This window comes from Anarrhichthys ocellatus, unplaced genomic scaffold (genome assembly GCF_004355925.1).
Source record: "Anarrhichthys ocellatus isolate YVR2014 unplaced genomic scaffold, GSC_Weel_1.0 scaffold32, whole genome shotgun sequence".
In the NCBI taxonomy this organism is placed as follows: domain Eukaryota; kingdom Metazoa; phylum Chordata; class Actinopteri; order Perciformes; family Anarhichadidae; genus Anarrhichthys; species Anarrhichthys ocellatus.
The window spans coordinates 1,339,475-1,362,590 of NW_022280062.1; the positions used below are offsets into that span (position 1 = coordinate 1,339,475).

Below are 23,116 nucleotides of genomic sequence, written 5' to 3' on the forward strand. Positions count from 1 at the left end.
TGAGATGGCAAAGGGCGGAGCCACCCACTCTGAGCTTCCCTTTGGCTCCACAGTTGGTCAGGGTACTTGGGAAGCAGAACAATTAGGACCAGAGCACCATAGTTCCTCTGTGTGAAAAAGACCATATTATCTGATGTGAAGGGATTGTTTTGTGTCTGTTATGTTTGGCTCGATGCAAAAGTGTTGTGTAAGAAAAGTTGATAATGTTTTTATCCGTCGCCTGCATATAAAACAATAAAATCAGTTACACAAGGACTGTTTACAAGACTGTTTACCAGCATATCTCTGTATTACAGGCCTTAAATCCTCGCTAAGTTTTTGCGATAGATTTGGCGTTCCGACGTTAGTAGAATGAGTTGATTTTTATTTACTTTTTGCAGCGATAGCTAAAAACAATTTGTATGAATGTGCACATGAGTTTTTCCGTAAAGTATTCAAGATACAAATCAACATGTGCGCAGGATGGAGCTCACCAGCTATCCACTGAGACGGCATACATTGAACATATCAGCCTTTCCAAAAGAAATCTACCCAACCAGTCCAGTCTGAAAGGTGTGTTTTCTACTTGGCAAAAGTCTGTCACAATGACTGGCCCTCTGCCTAGGCTGTGATTTATAGACGACATCTGCTCTGTTGCTACTTTATCCCATTGTGCAAAATGCTCCATGGAAAGGAAAATGTTTAAGAAAACCTCTGCACATGCATGCACTCAAACATGAACGCATGGCCTTTTGTTTAACAGGAAGTAACCCCAGCCACCCTTCAGTGAACTGATTAACTTGGTTGTTGCTCTACTCAAAGAGGTCTAATTGATTGATTCTGTGTTCATGGGCTGAATGGAAAAGGAGTCTGAATGGCTCTGCCTTCTTCTTGGTGAATTTTCGTTTCAAGCTTAGAGACTCTCGGCATTGAAATATGTCAAGGAAGTTTAAAAAAAATGTGAACGCCGATAATTTTTACATTTAATTCAGCCACACTGCTGTGCTCATGCATTAATGACGTGTGAAACTGCAATCCAGGAATAGACAAAACAAATTGCTCAGCGACAAATGTTTATGTGCTCGGTTTAGGCTGCAGTCGTGTTCACATCCTGAGTCAGAGCTGCTGCAGCAACTGCCTCTTCGCAGTGCTCCCTCATTAACATATAGGTCTGAAACAGCCTTCTGCTCACACGTTTGATCCCTTTTCAACTAAGGGGCCTAACACCCAAGTTGCTTCAATAGCTTTTACTCCTCACTATGGGGGGTTTGGTAGGAAACTGTATTAAAAAAAACGGTAGCAGATCCTTTCAATAGCTCAAGTTAAAGAGCCAGCATCCCATCGGAGGTTTCAATGAAAAGTGACCTTTTCAAATACCGGGGATTTTGTAATTACACTATGTGATATTTATATTCTGACCTGCTCTCATTCATAGAGGTACAGCGCAAAGGTGGACTGAAGCTGTCAGGGTATTTTATGTCCTCAGGTCCACGCCAATTGCAGTTTTGTAACCTCATTCTCTGCAACTTGAAATGGGCACATATCATTTGCAAGATTAGGGATGTGATTACATGAGAGGCTTTACATCCGAGCGGGTTGATCTGCATCAAATGGTGTGACATTCAAAGTAATGGCTTGAAAGCTGCACCCCTCTGACCCCATTAAGCCAGTGGGCAGAGACAAAGATATGACCAGATTTATTTATCTGGTGGGAAATAATATTACATGGCATGAGGTTCTCCTGCCGCCATATTTGTTAGTGTTTTTGGTGTGACGGTATAGTTACTGTTGCTCTGCCAAACTTTCCTCTCTAGCGTGTCACTATGCAGTTTAAAATAACAACGGCGGCAGATTAATCATTCCGAATTTTTAGTCATTTTTTAAACAAACTTCTATTCAATTCTTCTGTCTCCACACTCCAAACTATGTACAAAATATGTCTCTTTCTACAGTCCCATGCACACCGCTTAAATATGTGAGGAAATCCAACGCTTAACAGAGCGGCTGTTCCCTCCAGGGAAGGGGTGTAGTGAATAGTCAATTTGTTTGAGGCTAATTTGGTTGCTGACCGTTCCACTACAGAATAACGAGAGGGCGCCAGATATAAGTCCTGGCCTGCAGGTTATTAGAATTTCAGCAATAGCCTTGGGACGGTTTTAAACAAGCACCACTAATTTGACAGTCCCGGGGTATAAGGGAGGTTTGAGTCTTTCTAAAGATAAATCAAATAAAGTGCACCTTTCCCAAGAGAGGAGTCCCCTAAACCCCTTGTGGCAAATGGATCAAGCTTGAGTACACTAGCTTAAAGGGGGAAGTGTTGGTCAGGTTACAAGTCTGTTTTCTAACAGGGCCTTGGTCTGGGCAGTTGAACAGCAGCCCAGGATTTCCTTCAGCAGAGAACATTAATACAGCTTTCACTGTTCAACCTGTCAACAGCTCAAGTATTGCCGCGCATGATTGCATATTGAGTCATTGCTTTGAAAAATGGATTGAGTGGCATAGCAGCGAGGCCATTCTTGGCTGATATCTTAAGAGATAAGTGCTCCTTAAAAGTTTCAATGTTGCGATAATGTGGGTGCCTACGGTGCTGCTATTCATCCAAGAAATGGAAAAAGACATGCACTGTTCTCCTACCAAGTTGGCCTAGTGTGTTTATTGGCATCGTTTTGTGCCAGAGGCAGTGAATGGGCAGGCCTCTTTCTATGCAGCTGCACAGCTCAGCAGTTAAATGAATTTCAGGTTCAGGGATACTCACTTGTAGTTGGAGGATAAAAGCTCACCCAGAGATTTTTAAGAGGATCAAATGTGGCAACTTGGTTCGGATGAGTATGTAGGAAGCTTCACGTGAATGGGACTGAACATCCCATGCATTTTCCTGTTAATGCCGTCTTCTTACTGCTTTCACCTCTAGTTTATACTTCAATATCAGCTACTTTATAATCTTTCAGGTTCCTCTGTTTGTTTCCTATGAGTCAAAACAACTGATAAACCTCGAAAGCACAAACGTACCTGCCTTGAGCCACCCCCGAAGCATTATCTGCCTCCTGCTGGCTAATGCAGCCTCCTCTCACTAGGGGGACAATACAATACAATACACACAATGCAGGGAAGCAGCTCCCAGATTATTTCCTTCCCTTGATAAGGCAGTGGCTACTACAAAATAGGAGACAGGAGAGTCCATTTTGCATCCTAAGGGACCAGCAGTCTCTGAGAAGATCCTGTGCATTTGGCGTCAACACCTGCCCTGTTGCCACCCAAGATTTGCAGCCTCAGTTCCCTGTCGACCTCCCACTGATTGTCAGCCCTCACTCATTTCCACCGCTGCGCCCACAATGCTTTGGATGTAAGATTTAGCGCTGACACTCAGGCGTCTACGAAATTCTTGCTGTTATATATTTGTCTCTCTGTGGCTCTGGGAGGAGTGCACCCGAGTACACACAGTAATTGCTTCATTTTTTGCGCAATCAAGAATCGTCATTTAGTAAACGCCCTGCTTGAGAGTCATGTGGACTAAGTTGTTTGGCTTGTCACAACTTTTTACAGACATATTGGTAAATATATTTCATAATTTGTATTAAAGCAATGAACACATCCATCCTCAGAGGTAATGCAAAGAATCAATCTGATTTTAAAGAGGTACCGCACCCAAAATCTAAAACGTTTTTCTCACATTGACAGATGTCCATAAATATGTTCTCAAACCACTTACGCTTTCTATTCCTATGTTCAGTCGGTTGCATGCACTTATGATGGAGCTTTGTCAAATATGCTACTTCCGCCGGATCTTAACTGTAAGGAGGATAAAGCACACACGTGTGAGTGTTTTAACAGTGGAAAAAAATGGAATAGCGTCACTGTAAATAATAGCTTACTGTTAAATTTCATTAATCCCTTAAGGGCACTTATGTTTGCATATACGTCAGGCCAGGAGCTGGCAGGGATGTGGTGCTGTTTAAAGCCACTTGAGCTTGTTAACACACATGCTCCCACCTCTTTCCCCATGTAGTTCAAGGGCAGTTCCTCATACCACAAGGCCACTCAGAGGAACCTAAATCCCTAAAGGGTCTTTGGGTCTCATCCAGGAGCTACTCACAATACGGTCTGTGATCATTACCACAAAACTGGTAAACAGAATGGGACACTGTCCAACACAACAGTCGCCCAGCATTCTCCTACATTGTTCGAGCCACTCATTTTAACGACATCAAAGCCCTTGACGTCAGGATTTCTTAGAGAAACTTTCTTAGAGAAACTTGTGGACATGGGAAGGACAAGAGGGGTGCTTTCTCACTTCTACGCCAGCAGAATTGTCTCTGTGCAGTGAGGAAGAAGTGAGTTGAGTCATGCAGACATGTAGGAATTTTTGGACTTTCATCATAGATATGATTAATAAGGATACACCCTCATTTAAATCGTATTACATTTCTGTTATAATTTACAAAATACTTATTTTATGTCAACTTATGTTCAGCCTCACTGTCAGTACTCCTCATACATAACTATAAATCATCATAGTAATCAAACATATCCTAACAGTGACTGACACAATGTCACATTCGTTAGTCCAAAGGGGAAACCACAGCCCTGTCCAAACATCAACTGCTGCTCAGTAATCTGCATCCTGGCTGACATTTCTGACATTTCAGTTCATCCTTTCACCAGATAGCATTCTTTTGTCTTGTTCAGTCTATTTATCTTGGGTGAGGCTGAATGTGGATCTTTTCCAACTCTTCCTTTTCATAAAAACAAGTACAATTCTGATGCACGTCCCCTCGTGGAAAAAAGAGAAACTGTTCATGGGATAGACCTGATCGCTTGCTGCCACCAAGATCTCATGTCAGATTACATCTGCATCCCAATTCCTTGTATTGTTCTTTTATTCAGGGGGCTGAAGTCCTCTCCAACTGCCCCCCCCCCATCCCCTAATCAGACCAACAATGGTAAGAGACCTTAATGTTGCCTTGGCAACAAAATGTTCCAGAAAGCATTAAGATTAATTTATTCATGGGCCCATGTGTACTGTGTGCAATTCGTGCAAGACGGTAAAACTGGCAAAAAAATAAATAAGATTATAGTGAATGCTTGGTAATGGTGTAAAAGACTAATTTGAAATAAAGTAATAAAGACTCAATTGCTGTAAAAAAAACTAAAACTACAAACTGGAAAAGCATTTTTTGTTTAGTTTAGTTCGACTTTTTATTACAACATAAGGAGGAACCCAGATGTAAACAAGCACATGAAGCAATGAACAACATAAAATCATCACTAAATAGCATTGGTCACTGCAAAACCAGTGACTCGTTCCTTTTAATGAGAGAAAAAAAGCAATTTTCCTGAATGGCCACCACTAACATACCATAAAAGGGTGCTTTTGAATATGAAACACTCAACCCCTGTTGCCTCGAAAGATTCCAGCACCATAGCAAAGATTAAGCCGGGTGGAGTGGTGGTCATCCAGCATTAGGAGATTACAGTAGAGGGATTGTAGTTTGCTTTAAAACATTGCCAGGGGCAGTTTGAGACCACTTTTTGTCAGAGTTGATGCAGTTTTCTCCAATATAAACAAATTCAGGGACACACTGCTAACAGCAGATGCTGAAAGTATGTCCTTGACTTAAACCAGGCTGCCTAAAGTCTCCATAATGAAGAACACAACAAACATTTTACAACCCTCTTCCAAGTTCAGGGCATCAGTGTTACGATACTAAAAATATTTTGGGTGGAATATCACATGAGATGTAGCTTTCGTTACAGTAAAAGCATGTAAAATTACATTCGTACATCCTGCCAGAGGGTATCAAGGTGGTTCTCCTGGTCATATAGCTCCTGACGTAGTGAGGAACATGAGAGTGAGTGCCGACCTGTAATCTGTCTGGATCTCTGGGTGTTTCATGAGCATTACATTATACTTTGGCCTTTTGTATTACCTCGTTGTAAAGTTCACTCACAGTTTCCTGCTCGGTATTGCAGTGGTGGTCTCTTTCAGCCTCCAGCCCTTTCTTTACCCGCACTTTATATAATGATATTGGACAATCAGAAGCTCTCAATCTGGTTGGCTAGTGGCAAAAATGCAGGGATCAAGTTCAGTCCTTGTTCTCGTTCTTTCTTTCAACAAACTCATGCTATCCAATCTCTTTGAATCATTACCGGATTCTGGTTCCCCATCATGTCTCCATCTAGGCTTGTTCAAGGATACTTTGCTGTACTGTAGAAGATGCATTTTGCTTCGACAGAATGTAACAACAACTGTACAGTTATCAGTCTGTGTTGGTCTGACTGCGGCCATCTGGTCCGGCCCAGAGGCTCGTCTTCACTCCTATGGCGGCAAATACGAACGCTTTGTCGTGCCTCTCCGCGTCCGATACTGACGCACAAGGCAACCTTTAGTGTCTGTATGAGACGCACCAGGCTTTCAAGTGATTACAATCTGTGTCATTATTAGACGTTTTAAGAAAATGCATCGGAAGTGTGATGATGTAGTAAAAAGACCAAAAAACATAGGGTGGGAGGTAGGGGATGTTGGTCGAACAAACAAATACCGGTGTTCGAGACCGGTTTGTGTTTTCCGTGCTTATGTTACCCTTACCTCCATATGTGTTTGTATAAAGATATGGGAGAAAAAAATAGACACCCGAGGACTGGTAGACAAGATATCTTGTCACGCTATCAGTGACAGGTGACTTTAACCTCTATAACATGTACAAAGGTATCCCAACAGACAGTCCGAGGAAAGGTCATCCACAGTTGAATTTCCCTGGAGCTTATCAGTTGTTATCACACAAATATGTGGCGTCTCTTTTATAAACCTGTTCTAGACGTTGGTTTTGATCAGTAATGTAGATAGCGTGCTTCCAATGCATGGCTCTTTTTTCTTTCTTGTCATTCGAAATGACTCCAACACAAGAGTTGTCTGTAAATTGGAATCAAATGTGAACCCAAAATACATAATGTGTGAAATTACATTTCCTTTAAGTCAAAAGGGTTTGTCAAACACGGATGACTGACTGGTTTAGTAACATGTTGATTATGTTTCTGATGTCTGATGTGCCTCTGAGATACATTAAGTTAAAGACCTTTTGTATCTATAGATATATATATAATTCAATTTTTGACTTTTGCAGACTCTACTGAAGAACACATCAGTGCTGGTGATTAGTGATATGTTTTTGAGACTTTGAAAAAATCTTTTTATATTTATCTCAGATTTGGTCCTTCAGTGTGATTGGATTTAGTTTTTATTAGGAAGCTCCCAGCCTGGATAGTAAATTGTTACGGTTATGCCTGTAAAATCAAGGCTGATATGTAAAAGATGATTATCTGATTAGTTCTGAAATAACTCTCCGTACCACCAAATAACACTGGCACCACTGGTTACTCCTGTTTCTTATCTCAAGCATGTTACATGCCTGAATATATGTTGTAATGATGTATCATATATCACTACGACAATGTTCTGCCCATGGTATAAGAAGATCTTCCTACAATTGATATAAACATGTATTCATAAATAACTGGAAGAGCTGCTCTGTTTGGAATACAAAAGGTCATTCTGATACCACCATTGTTGCAAGCAAACGCAATCAGAATACAGAGTTCATCTGCCAAAAAGCATTAAAAGCAGCTTAGCATCGAATAAAATATTGTTTGTTTTAGAAGGGATAACAACCCTGTGATTGACCCCTCAGTAACCGCTAACACAGAGTTGTCAGGTATGGGAGTTGTCTGTGACTTTGTCTTAGAAGCTCTTTCACAGAGTGTTTTCCGTTCTTGGAAGGTAATTTTACCATGACACTCGATGAACTTACAGATAATAAACAACTCTGGTTCCCCTCAGCTCCATGGCATCTTTCAGCTCATTGTTTTTATTTTACAGCCCGCAACTTTATTGCTTTGGTTCAGTCTCCCAGCCGTCATCAAAGTCATTTCCAACAGCAGTAGGCAGTTGTCGGGGGACTATCTGGTAAACATAGCAGAGCATTTTAACAGCTAAAAACATACGTTTCCCTCAGGAGTTAGTGAAGACCAAAATAGAGCTAAAATAAGAGTGTTTATAGGATTTACGCTTACCTAGTGGAAGTAGGTAATAGGTAAAGGGTAGGTAAAGTAATGCTGATGTTTCTACATGTGTATAATAGGTTACTGTCTGCTATAGCTACGGCTAATATTATTAATAAAAATAATGTTAATAAATAAGGTTTTAGGCTGAACTGCTGTAAAAACAGTTGCTGTGAACCCGGTGGCTTGCCAAAGTTTGCTAACGTGTTCATAACAATTTAAAAGGTGACAAAATAACCGTGTTACAGTTTGTTTCACTGCTCACAAGTGGTCAAATATGTGATTGATACTGATTTAAATGAAATGTTATTAAGCACATAGTGTGTATTTGTGTGTGATCTTTGGACTGCAGAGATGTGCACATGGATATGCAGTACCTTATAAATCAATGAAAATCATTTCTTCTCTCCCTGAGCACTGTTCTAGCTCATAAGGAAAAGACAGAAAAATCTAATTGGCCTCATGAGGGAGATGAGTGTTAAAACTATGTCATTACCCCTTTTGGATTAAAACCAGAGATGCTGGTACAAAGTTCATTGTCATTCATCAGTTGGCACACCTACATTTTATTAGATTATGAACTTGCTTTCATGCCATGGAAGTTAATGTTGTCCCAGAGCATCCAGGATGGCAGCTCGCCATGAAAGCCCAATAAAGTCTATTCTCTGGGAGACAAAAAAAAAGGTTTTATTAGGATACAGCTTCGCCTACAGGACATGTTTATTCTACAACGTGTGAAGCCGTCGTAAAATAATCTTGTATCTTAATTAAGAGTGAATATTGTGTCATTTGAACGATCAATTCATAAATTCATTATGTTTTCTAATGATCTAATGATCGCTCTCACTTTACAGTTTTCACGTTCACATTGATCAATGTGTCACTGAGCTAGGATAAAATCCTAGCTTGGTTAGTCATGAAGGTGTCCTTGGTGATCTCGCCACAGAGATGCGTAAAACATGATATGGTCTCCGAAGCGGGAAGAAGTCTATAATGTCGGAGCTGTTGTCATGGCATCACAGACCCCTGGCTAAGCCTTTCAAACATGTTTTTGTATAGGTTCTGTTGAGGTGGGGGACACAGGCAAGGGCCTTTACAATGGTAATAAATAGGCAAAGAGCCAGGAGACACATGCAACAATTGAGCTGAACTGATCCCCTAATAAAAGGCCCCCTGAGTGTTTGTGAGTCTGCCGGTCTCAAGGGAACGCAAGGAGTGGAAATATAAATCTCTTCGGAGACAGATGTAAGCATCAGTCCTGCACCAAACTGCAGAGGCTGGTTGGATACACTTCATTTCAAAGACACCTCTAACCAAACAAATAGAGTTGGTTACAACTGAAATAAATCTTGACAATTCACCACAGTTGCCGCATTTATAGAGTCGAGGAAGCTGCATTTCATCTAACGAGTACAAAATCCTTTCAAAGACTAATCGGTTAATGTTTAGAGTTATATGAACCCACCACAGATAAGACACTTTCATGCTGTTGCAACTATTGTAAAACAATCGGCGGGTGTTAGAAGAATCATTTGTTGCACTGAATAGGTTGACACACCTTTCCTTTACAGAGATAAAGGAGCTGAATACGTAATCGGGATGTTAGAATGAGATACATTATTCTTTATTGTTGTTGCTGTTGTTATTCACACAGCTGTTACACTAAAATCAATTTCGGGAAGAAACAGCAGATCTGCAGTTTGCCCATAGGAATTCACATGCTGACGTCCTGCCAAAATCGATGATGAGTGGTGTGGAAGGGCATGCAAATGTACTGCTGTTCGTCTGTCACAGACACGTGCAGAATAAGAGGATATCCTATGATGGCTGTTGCAAAAATAAACAGTTTCACCTTCTAACTCGCTAATTACACTCCCACTGTGGAAGTCAGATAAGCCAAAAACCGTGACAGCGGTATTGGACCTGCTAATGCGTCCTATCCTGAGCAACCACAGCAAACATTACACCTTGGATATTTCATAAACAAATAAAAATGACGCAGAGGCAGCAGGGAATTTCTGGGATGTCATAATTCACTTGTCTTTTCTAACAATATCTGGACGAAGGGTTGTTACACCACATTGGTATTGATGAGAAGAACTGATCAGTCACAGGGTAAACAAAGTTAAGACCTTAAGAACAGCCCATGAATGAGACATGTCTGAGAATCTGCAAGAATTTATGTTTACGTTTCCTTTTCTGTTCAAACAATAATGAGAGGATAGCAGGCTAATTCATCTTTAGTTTGAGATGGTTCAGGTTGGTTGTATAATCCAGTGTGGGGCGGCTCACCAGCGCACTGACCCGCACTTGCTTTACCAGCAGTCTCATGATTGTGATCTGCTAAGAAGCTGTTCACTAGTGATGAATTCAGAGTGTGTGCAGGCGTGTGAGATTGTGTATTTGGGTGTTTTCTGGGCAACGCATCCTGACAGTCAAACACATGGTGAGGAATCGGAGCCCTGGCAAATCATTTAAATTGTCTCTTTTGTTTCTGTCCGCTTTCACACCGCTTGCAGCTTCATTCCTCTCCTTGTCAGCGGGAGGCCATTGTAAAGAATGACCTCTCTTGATTAAAACATCTGTGGAGGGACAATTTATCAACCTCCTCCACCAAACGATTTCTCTTTTCTTTTTTTTTTATTGTAGCCTTAACAAAAAGTTGAATCATGCATTAGGATATGATGCAAGCAAAAATGTGCAGTATTTGTTTTGAAGATTGTTTCCTTTGGACACAAAATACCATGTGACCCAAACTGTAATTAGATAAGTTTGAGCAATTAGTAAAATGAGTTCCTGACTGCGACAGGCGGTTTTGTGGGCCACCGGGCTTCTGCGTTGTCCATGCTCCTCAACCTCGAACCCATCAGTCGGTTTGTTCAACCACCAACCAATGTGTGTTGTTTGATTCTATCTTCCCTATTTTAAGCTCATTGCTCCACTTTGTATTGCTTTGGGAGAAACGGTGTGGCAGGATGAGGAGACTGGCGTCTGAAAGATAAAGTGAGCCAAACCGAGCTGTCCAAACCGTCTTGTCAAGCTTTTACTAAATTACTTTTGTTATTTATTGTGGCCTGACAATTACAACAATAAAACATGGCTTGAAAGCAGATCTAATATTTGGAATGGCATTTCCCAAACCACAAGTCGTCCATCATGTCCTGCTTTCAATCACGACGGTGGATTCAGCCCATTTTTATCTTTCGTTTTTGCTTTCTGCTTTTCTTTTAGTGCAAGAATATTGATATTTTACTAATGCAGATAGAAACTGGAAATCAACTGGTGTTGTCTTGCATGAATTATTGTTTTGTCTCATCAAAGAGGGGATCCTCTCACATCCACCCAACAGCAAATCTCAGCTGTTGGCTGCATATTCGAATGTTGTAATATTGAAACGAACAGCAATGTTCTGGAAAACTGGGTTTCACTCAGCAGTACGTCACTACTCTTTAATCAATCTGCAGACTTTTATTGTAGTCTGTACTATTATTTATGGCTGTGTGTACAATCTGCATGCATGGTTGGATTATTGTAGCGTAACAGCAGCAACCTCTGCTCATGGTATGTGTCACTTTTTGAACCTAAATACCTGACAAAGTCATGTAATTATCAAGCCCACCGTGACCTTCTCCTCCCCTTGACATGTACTTTCTGCTGCTGTTATAGTCATCAGTTCCATTCGCTGGAAATGTTGAAGGCTTTCACAACATTTACTTCAACTCTTACATGAATTACTCGCACGGGGCTGCTCAGTGTGTTTATACGTTGGGTGTTTTTAAGCATTCTGCACATTCCTCTACTTGTGGTCTGAACAGCTCACAAGTGACAAGATATGGTTTAGAGAAGATATAAGCTGGAGTAGTCTGATGAGATAGCAACCATGTGGTAAACTGTGAAATATTTGTGCAATCACTTACCATAACTGATGTTCAAAGTTCAGCAAAGTTTGACACCTTCCTTAGTATCATAACAGCTTTTATGTGGTATTTCTGTTTTATTTCGATTTCTTCCAGCATTGTCTAAGGAAAGGCTGAAAAGGAAAGGCCATCAAGTTTGCTTTTTTAATATTAGTAAGTCATTACATGCGGCCCTTCTCTACTGGCAGCTCGCTGGAGCACACTGCTTTTAAAGTGTTTGAGAGAGGAGTTGGTTTGATTGACAACATGACAATATACTGTATGGCTCCAAATCCCATCTCTTTTTGTGTGTGCACTGCATGCATCCAGCCGTAAACATGCCAAACGTTCACCACTCCAGCATACATACAATTGATTCAGTGATTCCATCAAAAACTCTCAACGTAGTCCTCGGGCCACACCTGTCTCTGGAACTTTTTGCTCCAGTAACACTTTTGTACACTAGATCCGGTTATGGAGTCTAGAACATGTAGTACAATTGCGTCAGAGCAGACTTGGAACAACATGTGCACCAACAAATCTAGCTTGAGGGCTGGTTTCAGAAATGTTCACATCGATCTCTTAAGTTCAGGATTTCACTTTAAGAAGAAAACGTTTGAGCGTTGAGTAACAGATGAGAGGCAGTAGCTCCTTAGTGCATCAGTCGTCACTTATTAGCACGGTATCCATAACCAAACACCTGGATTATTTGTCAATCTTTAAATTATTGTAATCTACCTTCTTACACTCTTTTGATTAAGTAAGGCCAAACAATAATATGGAGGCAAAACAGTTTTTTTCAGTTTCTTTGTATATTTTTGCATCTTGGCTAAAAGAGGAGGAAAGATGATTTTCCTTTTCCTATTTTGTTGCACTAATAAAATGCTTCATGTTGGCTACCACACATCCTTCCGGACATTATCTCAATTATCAAACAAATCCGGGTTTGTTTTGCTTCATAAAGAGTATTTTTACTTATGATACTTTAAATTGGTTTAGCTAATAATAATTCAGTGCTTTCTCTTAACTTATACTAATTTTGAATGTGAGACTTTTACAAGCAATGGAGTATTTTTTACATCTCCGTCTTACACTGACAAAAGTAAACAGCTACCAAACGTAACTTGAAATGTAAAATGGCCCCTTTAGAATAACCAAGTGTGCATGCAGTGCATCTTAAAAATGTATTATGGACAGGACTAAAGAGGATATGTCAGCAATCCTTGGTAACAAATAGTTCTTATCTACATCCTGTTCCTGGGCAGCGAAGTACAGTACAGAAAGAAAACAACTGTTTTAGGTGTGTCTCGGTCAAAAATTTGACGTGATATAATATGGAAGACAAAACAGATATCTCTAGCCATACAACCCTTTGCCCCAATGCTCTTAAACATAAGATAATATGCAGTTATTGAGCTGGTGGACCTGACAAATGTTACAAAGTAAAGACGTCAATCACATATATCTGAAGATTTAATTCCTTTTACCGAAGAAAATAATGTCACAATATACACTGACAGACGCTGACAGTTATTCATGATGCAGTACTGAGCTAAGTACTTGTGGTCATTGTGGTTTCCAGTGCAATGGCAGGGCAAGATATCCATAGCAATGGTTTTGCGTTTTTTGCTCTGCTACTGTCACTGTTCAGCGACGTGCCAAGTTTGAGCCCATTGACCTGGTAAGAGTACAAGCTGGTACAGTTAATAATTAAAAGGTCATACATTTGTTTAAGGACAAAACTCTCTCCTTCATCTGCCTTTGATTCTGCATAAAAAGAGTTATTTAGCCACCCTGTGATGCAATGACAGAATGTATCACAACTATAATATTCTGTAAATCCTTCAGGTTTCATAATTTTGTAGTTGCATAACACCAGTGGAAATGGTGTGTTTCGCTGACACAGTTAAATTACTTTAACTTGATTTAAATCAGACATTTCATATCCCCTAAAAAAATGAGCTTGTTAAACCATCACTAAGAGACTTGCAAACACCCAAAGTAGTAGCAAAGTAAATTCCATGACAGATTTTGCAGCGGCCTGGCTGCTGTTTGTTTGTCACACCCACTTGAGTTGGGGGCCAGGTGCAACAGGCAGCTCATTTCTCAAAGTTGATGTTTTACCCTGTTCCAAATTTCTTTTAAATAATTATTGAGCAAACATCCGTTCAGTTAATTAGTTATAGTTGCTCCATCTACCAGAAACGTTTCCCATTTCCAAAACTTAATACTCAGCCCACTCCACAGAATTTTATTTAGTGACATGCTACATATTGTAAAATGTTTGTTTAGGTTGATACAATCTGTCTCAATAGTTGTCCTCTTTTGCTTGTTTTTAAAAGTTACAAATACCACTGAAATCCAATTTAAGCTAGAAAAGAGGCTTGCATTTAATGTTTATTGACAATAAATACATTATGGTTTTTTTTATTCTCTCAACTTTTATTTTGTTTCTCTCTCTTCGTCTCAAAGTGTGTCTCAGAGTTGGCATGTGCAAAGTTTTGGGTGGTCTTGTAAAAAAACATGAAAACCTTGTCTGTTGAGAAACGGATGAGATCTGAAATTACTCTTTGGGAGTTTCCTGGCATTCGCTCTCGCTCTCCCTTATGTGCTGTCAGTGATTGGTGTGAATAAGTCCTCAGGAGCGCACGACACAATTATGCAAAATTAAAAAATGAAGCACACAGGGCATATTAAACTTAAAGTGCTCATAATTCATCGGGATTTAAAGCAAAAATAATTTCCAAAAACTGTAAATGCTTGAATGAGTGGAAACTTTATCTTTGGATAAAGCTATTTCAGGACCCAGTTCTATTACTCACAAAAGTCCAAAGACCAGAGTGTGGCATACAGGGAGGTAACGGAGAGGGCTGAAGGACAAGCAAAAGAGGAAGGAGGGTGAGGGAGCAGAGGGAGGGAAGAGGGAGCCCAGTCTTTTGGTTTTCTCATTAATTCAGTGTGGCCCTCTCATTTTTTTTAAAGCCCGCCCACTGACCATTATCAGCACAGGCCATATATATGCAGGCTGCTGCTGTTGTTTGTGAGTGCACAGCCGTTACAGAGCTCGAACCCACAGCCACCCTGCCACCACCATGAGAGAGTTCAAGAGCAAAGACTTCTGGAGGGCCGTTCTGGCCGAACTGGTCGGCATGACCCTTTTCATTTACCTGAGTATCTCCGCAGCTATTGGGAACACGGACAACACCGGCCCAGACCAGGAGGTGAAGGTGTCGCTGACCTTCGGACTGGCCATCGCCACGCTGGCCCAGAGTTTAGGCCACATCAGTGGAGCCCACCTGAATCCTGCAGTTACCTTCGGGATGCTTGCCAGCTGCCAGATCAGCGTGTTCAAGGCGGTCATGTACATTGTGGCCCAGATGCTGGGTTCAGCTCTGGCCAGTGGCATTGTGTATGGGGCACGTCCAAATACCACTGACGCACTGGGGCTTAACTCTGTAAGTAAAGTTTGGTATTACTGCTGTTGACAGAACATGTGATACTGTGTGATTTAAAAGCAGGAGCTCTAAAACATCCCACTCTCACCAAGAAATGTCATGCAGCAGTGTGTATTTAAAGCGCCTTTACGATCTAAAATTTACCTCCCAGTGAAAACCTAGACTCTATGTGGGTACTTGATTTGGCACCGTTTGTGTTGTTCTTTGGACATTCTGTCATTGCTTATTATTGAATAGTGATGACACATGATTGAAGCACACCAAACTGCAAATTGCTGAAAGAATCTGCAATAAAAGTATGCGAAGTCAACCCTTTGACATTTATTCTCACTTGTTTTGGTAAATTAGTTGGTTGTTTTTTTTTGCCTGCTGGAATGCTTCACTTCTCTTTGACCTATCTGTAACATCAGCTGTCTTCTTATCAAAAAACGTGTGAGTTTCAAGGCATAATATCATTGTGGAGAAACTGTACTGCCCCCATACATGGTGTACCACAGCTAAATAATTCTGAATAGAAATGATCAGGTTTTCTAGAAATTATAAAAAAATAAACAATGTGCCACTTTGGAGCCTCTGCCAAATTGCTGTCAGGATTGTGGGGCGACGCCAGCGTCTGCTAAATGACAAGTGGTCGCGATAGGAAACTATCTAACTATCTAACTGACACAAACTGACACAAACTGATAAACCCTTGTTGTTTTCAATTCCTCTCTAACTCTTGCAGCTCAACGGTGTCACTCCCAGCCAAGGTGTAGGCATAGAGCTCCTGGCAACCTTCCAGCTGGTGCTGTGTGTCATTGCAGTCACTGATAAAAGGCGGCGTGATGTCACCGGCTCAGCACCCTTGGCCATTGGCCTCTCGGTCTGCCTGGGACACTTGGCAGCTGTAAGTTTCACCTTAAAACCGTCTCCAATGCAGTATAATAATTATCTAGGATTATGCACAGGGCGTTTGAGCAATGTAAACAAGCAATAGATACGATAGGGGCTCTTGGAGTGGAAGAGATTCATGCATTAGTTTCAGCTAATAACCCTCACCCCTGACTCCATTATGCCACCAGACCATGTAGCTGAAGATATCCTCTTATGCTGTCTCTTCGTTGTTCATTACAGATCAGCTACACAGGCTGCGGCATCAATCCCGCTCGCTCCTTTGGCCCGGCTTTGATCCTGAGCAATTTCACAAACCACTGGGTAAGTCAGAGACGGAAGAACACAAGCTCTTTTACGCCTGCCTCACATTTTTCTGCATGCATATTACATGTCAAGCTTCAATAATTCAACTCCATAACAGACGGATGATTCCATTACCAGGGAATTCTCCCTCACGAGTTAATCAGTTACAGCGTTCCTATTGTTGTTTCACAGCAGACACATCGACAAAAGTAAACCTTTTGAACTTGAATCTTATGTGTATGATCTTCCTGTGATAACGATGTGTTCGCACGTGACAGATTAACCAATGCCAATCCAGAGATTGATCCAGAGTTTTCCATTGCAGGTGTACTGGGTGGGGCCAATGTGTGGTGGTTTAGCAGCAGCTCTCATTTACGATTTCCTGCTGTTCCCCAAATTCGATGACTTCCCTGGGCGCATGAAGGTCCTGGTCAGCGGCCCAGTGGACGAATATGACTTCAACGGAGGAAACGACAACACAACTGTGGAGATGACGTCGAAATAGTCCCATACAGCCACAGTCACTTTCTTTGTACATGTTCATGCTCCTGTAAAAAAAAAAAAAGCTTTTGAATTTAGTGTATAGTGCTGTTTTGAAATGCCGATGAGGATTGTGGCCACGGGTCAATTAGTGTCTCTCTGACGTAGAATTCACTCCTTTGTTCGACCCCCACACGTAAGCTGCTCCTGGAAACACGTCGAGGATGTGAGAGTCTTGACAGAGCAGCGGGCTGAAATGTTTTCCCATATCAGTATTCTAATGATGAGCCATTTTATGTTTTTGTATACCCTTGTGTCTATATCACTTTTTTTTTTTTCTGATGGATAATGTTTTATGTGTGCACTCTTGAAAAGTTTCTCCCTTTTTTAAGTAAATAAAACACTTGTTGTTAACAGCTGGTACTCCATGTGCTTTCTTGTTATATATAGATACCAAATATGAATACATGTTTGGTATCTGATGTTATAGATTAGATTGTTTCTTCTCAATGCAATCAGCACCAAGCAATCAGGCATAAGAACCCTTATTGAATGCAGAAAAAAAGTAATTGTAAATGTAATTAGAGCACAGTATATTATAATTGTTAGTGTGTTTTGCAGAATATTTCCAGATGAAAATATACAGATTCATCCATTGCCAGATTAATCTTTTAGGGGGCTCCAGGGCAAACATGTGCTGGGTCTCTTCCAGTGAACCTGAGGAGTTGCCCGTAGTCCAGTCTTGGATTTGTATGATAACAAATCAGTATACAGAGGTCTGCATTCCTGAAGAGCTTGAGCCAAATGATCTAATTAATTATTTATAGACCAACATGTTTCAGTTTCTGTGTTTCTCAATGTCGGGACAATTAAACAAAGATAATGAGCAATCTTGTGTAGAGCTGAAGAAGTAACAAAACAAAGAAACGGTCAACCCACAAAAAAATGAAATATGGATCAAAACCTGCTATCACACCCAGACTGATTATAGGTATTTAAATGCTCATGGAAAGATTAGACAAGCACTAAATCTGAGTTATTAGCGTTATCTGGTGTCAAAGGTTGATTCAACGTGCGTGTGTTTACAAACAACAGACTTCAGCCCTAGACTCGCTCTACCCTCTTCAGCTGAATTTGTAATTGTGAATACATCGGCAACTTATATGGTCAAATTACTGATCCATGCCTAATCAGCATAAATTGTTACTGAGAACTCTTGTCTGGTGACATTTTAAGTTGGGGAGGCACAAAAAAACGTAGTCCAGTAGGAATCCTCGGCTTAAATTTTGGACCTGGATACTCTGCTTTCGTTCCAATATCATTGTGTTTTCTTTGCACGGCCCAGCTGTTGCTGCTGATTGATGGATAGCCTCTCTAGCTCAACATCCCTTTTTTTGGTCATTTTTGGGTTTGAAGTCTTGGCTTTCAGAATAGGTATGTCTTATCACCAAATTCAGGTGACCGATAAAACGTTGACGTTTGCATAGGCATGGTGAGAAGCAGAGAACGGAGATCAGAGATACAAACCCAAACCCAGTGACAGTCATTGTGTAAAGTGGCGTGCGATGCTTAATATTTTCAGTACAAAAACAACACTGATATCATTAGAAAGCCTGGTTCTGGTTACTCCCAGATGCCAAAGAGCAAAGAAAAGGAAATTAAAGAAAAGCAATATTACTCTGAGTGAGGAGTATGTGACAAGGAAATAAGATGTGATCAAACTTTTTTGGGGAAAACATCCGGAGTCTTTTTCACCCAACAGACACACGTGCAGCAGGGACTGGGATCTCAACTAAAGCTTTGAACCTGGACTCTCGATAACTGCTTGAGATTAACAGATGAGTCCAAACTATTAAGACGATTTTAAATACGCTTTTTATTCACCATGATTATATTATGTTTTCATTTACTTCAAGCAAATAAAAAGAGGGGAAACCTTTGACGTTCTAAGAAACATGTTACTCTGCTTATCAGACCAGCATACATAGTGATTATATACTTGACTTGCTTCCCATTCTGCACGCTTGAATTCTCTGTGTTTATTCAATAATCCCTGAGTTAGGTTGAGGTCCAGCTCTCATAAGAGTCCACAATAATAAATCCTCTCACGGTTTTTTTCAGAAAACCTGCATCCTGATGTTATTTATGCCCTGTGTGTGGGCTGGAAGGATCTTCAAACTCTCCTGCGTTCAACAAGAAAGAGCTCTGTTTTCCAAAAATGGTTCTTTGGATGAAAATGGTTCTTATTTGAAAAACCCCTTTCTTCAAAAAGGGAAACCCAGCTCTTCAGGAAGAACCCATATGTAACCCTTATTTTTAAGAGTGTCAAGGTGGAAGTGGGGCTTATGAGATGTACAGTAGAGTAGTATCAGATACGCATGTGCCAAAAGAATAAGGGTGTTTTTTCCACAAATGAAATATTGTCTGACAGGAGAGTTGGCAGGCCCGTAGCGCTGCTCCTGCTCATACGGTTAGAAAGGGTAACCTTTGTCCTTCCTGTCGATTCTCCACTTATCTCTGGCGTTTACTTTATTATGTGCTGTATATTACGATACACCTCTTCCATCCTTCTGAATGAATAACTCCTTCATCCTCTCATTGATGTTATCATCTCTCATCTCAGGTATCTAGGCTTCAAATATGACAGTCAGGGACACCTGCAATATATCAGTGGTGTGTTTTTTTTATTTGATTTAAGAATGAAAGGAAATGACTGAATTATGGAAATCAAAAGGTATTTGGCAACGTGTTCTTTTATGAAGAAAAGATGGGGATGTGCTCCTTTTCTTGGATGGAGCATAGTTGCCCAAAGGCAAAAGTAATGCTTTGATGGTTTTCTCTTTCTTATTTCACTGAGAAGAAGAGAAGAAGCAGCGTGACCCTTTAACCTGTCAGTCCGTCCACACATTATAAGGCAGAATGGGAGGCTGGTTTCCTTGTTGGGAATTCAAAAGGTCCCATTTCCTTCACAGCGGCATATGACTGCTGTTGACTTCAATGCAGCCGGCCCTGCATGACACAAGCTCAGAATAGAATATGCAGATTGAAAGATAGGGAAACCATTCACAAACACTTGCAAAAAAGTAATGACCAGCGTCCTTCACACGTCGTTCACACCTTAACACCAGTTCGCCTGGAGTTAAGCCAAATAACAATAAGATGCCTTTTTAAAATCCTAGATCATAAGGAGGATAGCCTATTCTTAATTTTACATTACAGCAATAATAATAAAAATGCAAATGAACAGCATGGATTGAATTATGCACACAAGCTTGCAGAGTGCTGTATGTGTTATTTTGTATGCAGCACAAAAACCTTGCTCAGTATTTTCCTTTTTATAAAAATAAAATTTCAACATTCAGTTAACACTCCTTCTCTCAAAGTAACAGTTTGGTGCAGTCTTTAATGAATTGAGAATAACAGTAAAAGCCTTCTGTTTAATTAGAAAAGTGCTGAACAGAGCTGGTCATTCTCACTTGGTGAAATGCAAATGTCTCAGCTGCTTCCAATCAGGCCTGATTGTTTGAAAGCCTCACACTTGAAGAACGTTGGTGAACATCACTCGTGATGTTTGCAATTGGCTTGCTGGTGGAACCAAACCTCTGCTTGGGCCACAGTTACATGTGTCACTGAAACACTGGCCAGAATCTGTTGTTTGGCATGATGTTATTTAACTGGGAAACCATGTCAGAAATTAAAACGTGGGCATTTTGGAGGGCAGTTCTGGCTGAGTTTCTGGGGATGATCATCTTTATCTTCATCGGCCTCTCGGCTGCGATAGGAGACCGAAACAATTCCTTCCCCGACCAGGAGATTAAAGTGGCATTGGCCTTTGGCTTGGCCATTGCCACATCAGCTCAGTGTCTAGGTCACATTAGCGGTGCCCATCTGAACCCTGCGGTCACCCTGGGCCTCCTGGCCAGTTGCCAGATGAGTCTGCTCAGAGCCTTTTTCTACATGATCGCTCAGATTTTGGGAGCAGTGGCTGGCAGTGCCATTGTGTATGGTATCAGGCCTGAAACAACACATTCACTTGGTGTTAACAAGGTAAGGCGGAATGCATGTGTTTCCAATCTTCCAGAGTAATGCTTTCCTTAATGGATGCCGTGTTTTTCTCAGATTGAGTGGCATTCGGGGAATTGCCTCCAGCCTGATGTAGTTTTCCTTATAAAAGCAAGTGTCAACTCCAGACACTGTCTAGTTTTGTGTTTTAAGACTTACCCATTTTCAAACTGCTGGTGACAAGTTGTATAATTTAAATGTCCGATTTTAACAATCGCTCCTGGTTTACACCTGAGCAGGCCTTCTCTCACCAGGGAGTGTTTATAGGATAAAAGGCTTGTGCCATCTTCTGCAGTAATGTAAGGACCGACTCAGTCAGGCAACTAAGGCATGGTCCAATTGTTTGTTTGCATGCTTACTTCCATTTTAGGTTTATATCTTTTCCGTGATGCAAGAGCTGCTGAAATGGAGGCAAAAATAATTCCCTAATAATGGTTAACCAAAGAGGCAGAGCGTAAACTGAAGTGTTTTCTCCTGTATTGCAGCTAAATGGAATCAGCCCAGGTCAAGGTCTTGGTGTGGAATTCCTGCTCACCCTTCAGTTGGTCCTGTGTGTGCTTGCAGTCAGTGACAAGAGACGTGATGTCGGTGGATTTGCACCTCTGGCCATCGGATTGTCTGTAGTGCTGGGACACCTTGCTGGGGTGAGCGTATCAAAACATTGATATCCTCATTCATTTGGTAAATGTTTCTTTCTTGCTGTGGACTGATGAAATGGATTGGCATAGGATGAAATCAGGCACATGTGTAAGTTACCAATGTTGTAGCCAGAGAGGGAAGTTATGTTTTCCTCTGTTTACAGATCAGCTTCACAGGATGCGGAATTAACCCAGCTCGAACCTTTGGACCTGCAGTTATACAGGAGTCATTTAATGATCATTGGGTATGTATTGAAAAGCTGCAAATTGTGTTAATACAAGTTTTGTGAACCATTTGAAATACGAATGAGTCTGTCCTGTTTTGTTTTTTTGTTTTTTTAGGTATACTGGGCCGGACCAATGAGTGCCGGTGTGGTGGCGGCGCTTCTGTACAATTATCTGCTGGCACCCAGAGATGAACCATTCAGGGAAAAAGCAAGAGTGCTGTTCTGCTGTGGCTCAACACAGGAAAATGGAATTTGTGAGCCCCTTCTAGAGGATGTTTGAGAGTGGTCAAAGGAGATTCTTGTGTGAAAATGATTACTTTATACTGCTGATTTTTGAATCAAATAAAATACTTTTTCAACATCAGGAGTTTCATCTTTTCTCTAATGCTCAAATGTGTGACCTGAAATCTTGTGCAGTGCTTTTTTTTTCCCCCCTCTGTATGGTGGCCTTGGGGTTCAAAACGGGACATTTCACAAAACATTTTGCTGATTGGATGCACTGACCAGGGTAGAAAGTAACTCAGGAGCTGAAGGTGTTGCTGGCATAGAGGATCCTTTGCCAAGAGGGTCACCTTTGTCTGTTTTCGACTTTCTTTGGACAAACATTTCAGTTGAACTATTTACATTTAGCTGAAAGTGTTGATTGTCTTTTTGAAACTAAAAGTGACTGCAGGATAAAGCTTCAGCTGGTTGTGAGATTGATAATCAATGGAGTGGTGTTAAAAGTTCTGTCAGTTGGGCTCGTGCACTTTATAGCTGTAAGTGAATCATATATGTAGTTCTAAATCTGTGGTTTCATTTTACAGCAATCTGACAAGAGCAACTGTAGACATTCAGCAAAAAGTCTCCAGAAATGAGAATTTCAGGAGATAAATGTATGTGGTACCCTTAAAGGAAAGGGTTACCGCTTCAGCTAAAATGAGCATTGTAGGGGACAAGGGGTTTCATTTAAATAGAGGGTGGATGAAAATACAAATATTATTTTGTTGAATCATTTGTCACGCTTTTGCAGTGTTGTGAAGCGAATATCCTGCTCAGTGTTTGTCTGGGTCGACTTGAGACTGCTGTTCCTTTTGCCAGTACAGACTTCCTGTGTTTGGCAGGAATTGTCATGATTTAAGACTTGTCCTCCATGCTTTGTCACATAA

General features: G+C 40.9%; 2 protein-coding genes across 2 annotated transcripts; both read left to right on the top strand.

The window, feature by feature from the left end:
- The first annotated feature begins 14,957 nt into the window (after window positions 1–14,957).
- On the top strand, window positions 14,958–17,457 carry LOC116393154 (aquaporin FA-CHIP-like). Its single transcript, XM_031865237.1, has 4 exons — window positions 14,958–15,385; window positions 16,110–16,271; window positions 16,499–16,579; window positions 16,887–17,457. The coding sequence occupies exons 1-4, from the start codon at window positions 15,023–15,025 to the stop codon at window positions 17,064–17,066; spliced, it is 786 nt and encodes a 261-aa protein (XP_031721097.1). The 5' UTR covers window positions 14,958–15,022; the 3' UTR covers window positions 17,067–17,457.
- Window positions 17,458–20,623: 3,166 nt separating this feature from the next.
- On the top strand, window positions 20,624–22,331 carry LOC116393171 (aquaporin-1-like). Its single transcript, XM_031865281.1, has 4 exons — window positions 20,624–21,088; window positions 21,589–21,747; window positions 21,906–21,986; window positions 22,084–22,331. Exons 1-4 carry the CDS (start codon window positions 20,702–20,704, stop codon window positions 22,246–22,248), a joined length of 792 nt encoding a protein of 263 aa, XP_031721141.1. The 5' UTR covers window positions 20,624–20,701; the 3' UTR covers window positions 22,249–22,331.
- The last annotated feature ends 785 nt before the right edge of the window (window positions 22,332–23,116 follow it).

Bases quoted from the DNA above. Each gene is read 5' to 3' on its own strand.
- LOC116393171 (XM_031865281.1), top strand. From the start codon at position 20,702: ATGATGTTATTTAACTGGGAAACCATGTCAGAAATTAAAACGTGGGCA. The intron at 21,748-21,905 runs GTGAGCGTATCA...CTCTGTTTACAG, and splicing joins TGCTGGGACACCTTGCTGGG to ATCAGCTTCACAGGATGCGG. The intron at 21,987-22,083 runs GTATGTATTGAA...TTGTTTTTTTAG, and splicing joins AGTCATTTAATGATCATTGG to GTATACTGGGCCGGACCAAT.
- LOC116393154 (XM_031865237.1), top strand. From the start codon at position 15,023: ATGAGAGAGTTCAAGAGCAAAGACTTCTGGAGGGCCGTTCTGGCCGAA. The intron at 15,386-16,109 runs GTAAGTAAAGTT...TAACTCTTGCAG, and splicing joins ACGCACTGGGGCTTAACTCT to CTCAACGGTGTCACTCCCAG. The intron at 16,580-16,886 runs GTAAGTCAGAGA...TTTCCATTGCAG, and splicing joins GCAATTTCACAAACCACTGG to GTGTACTGGGTGGGGCCAAT.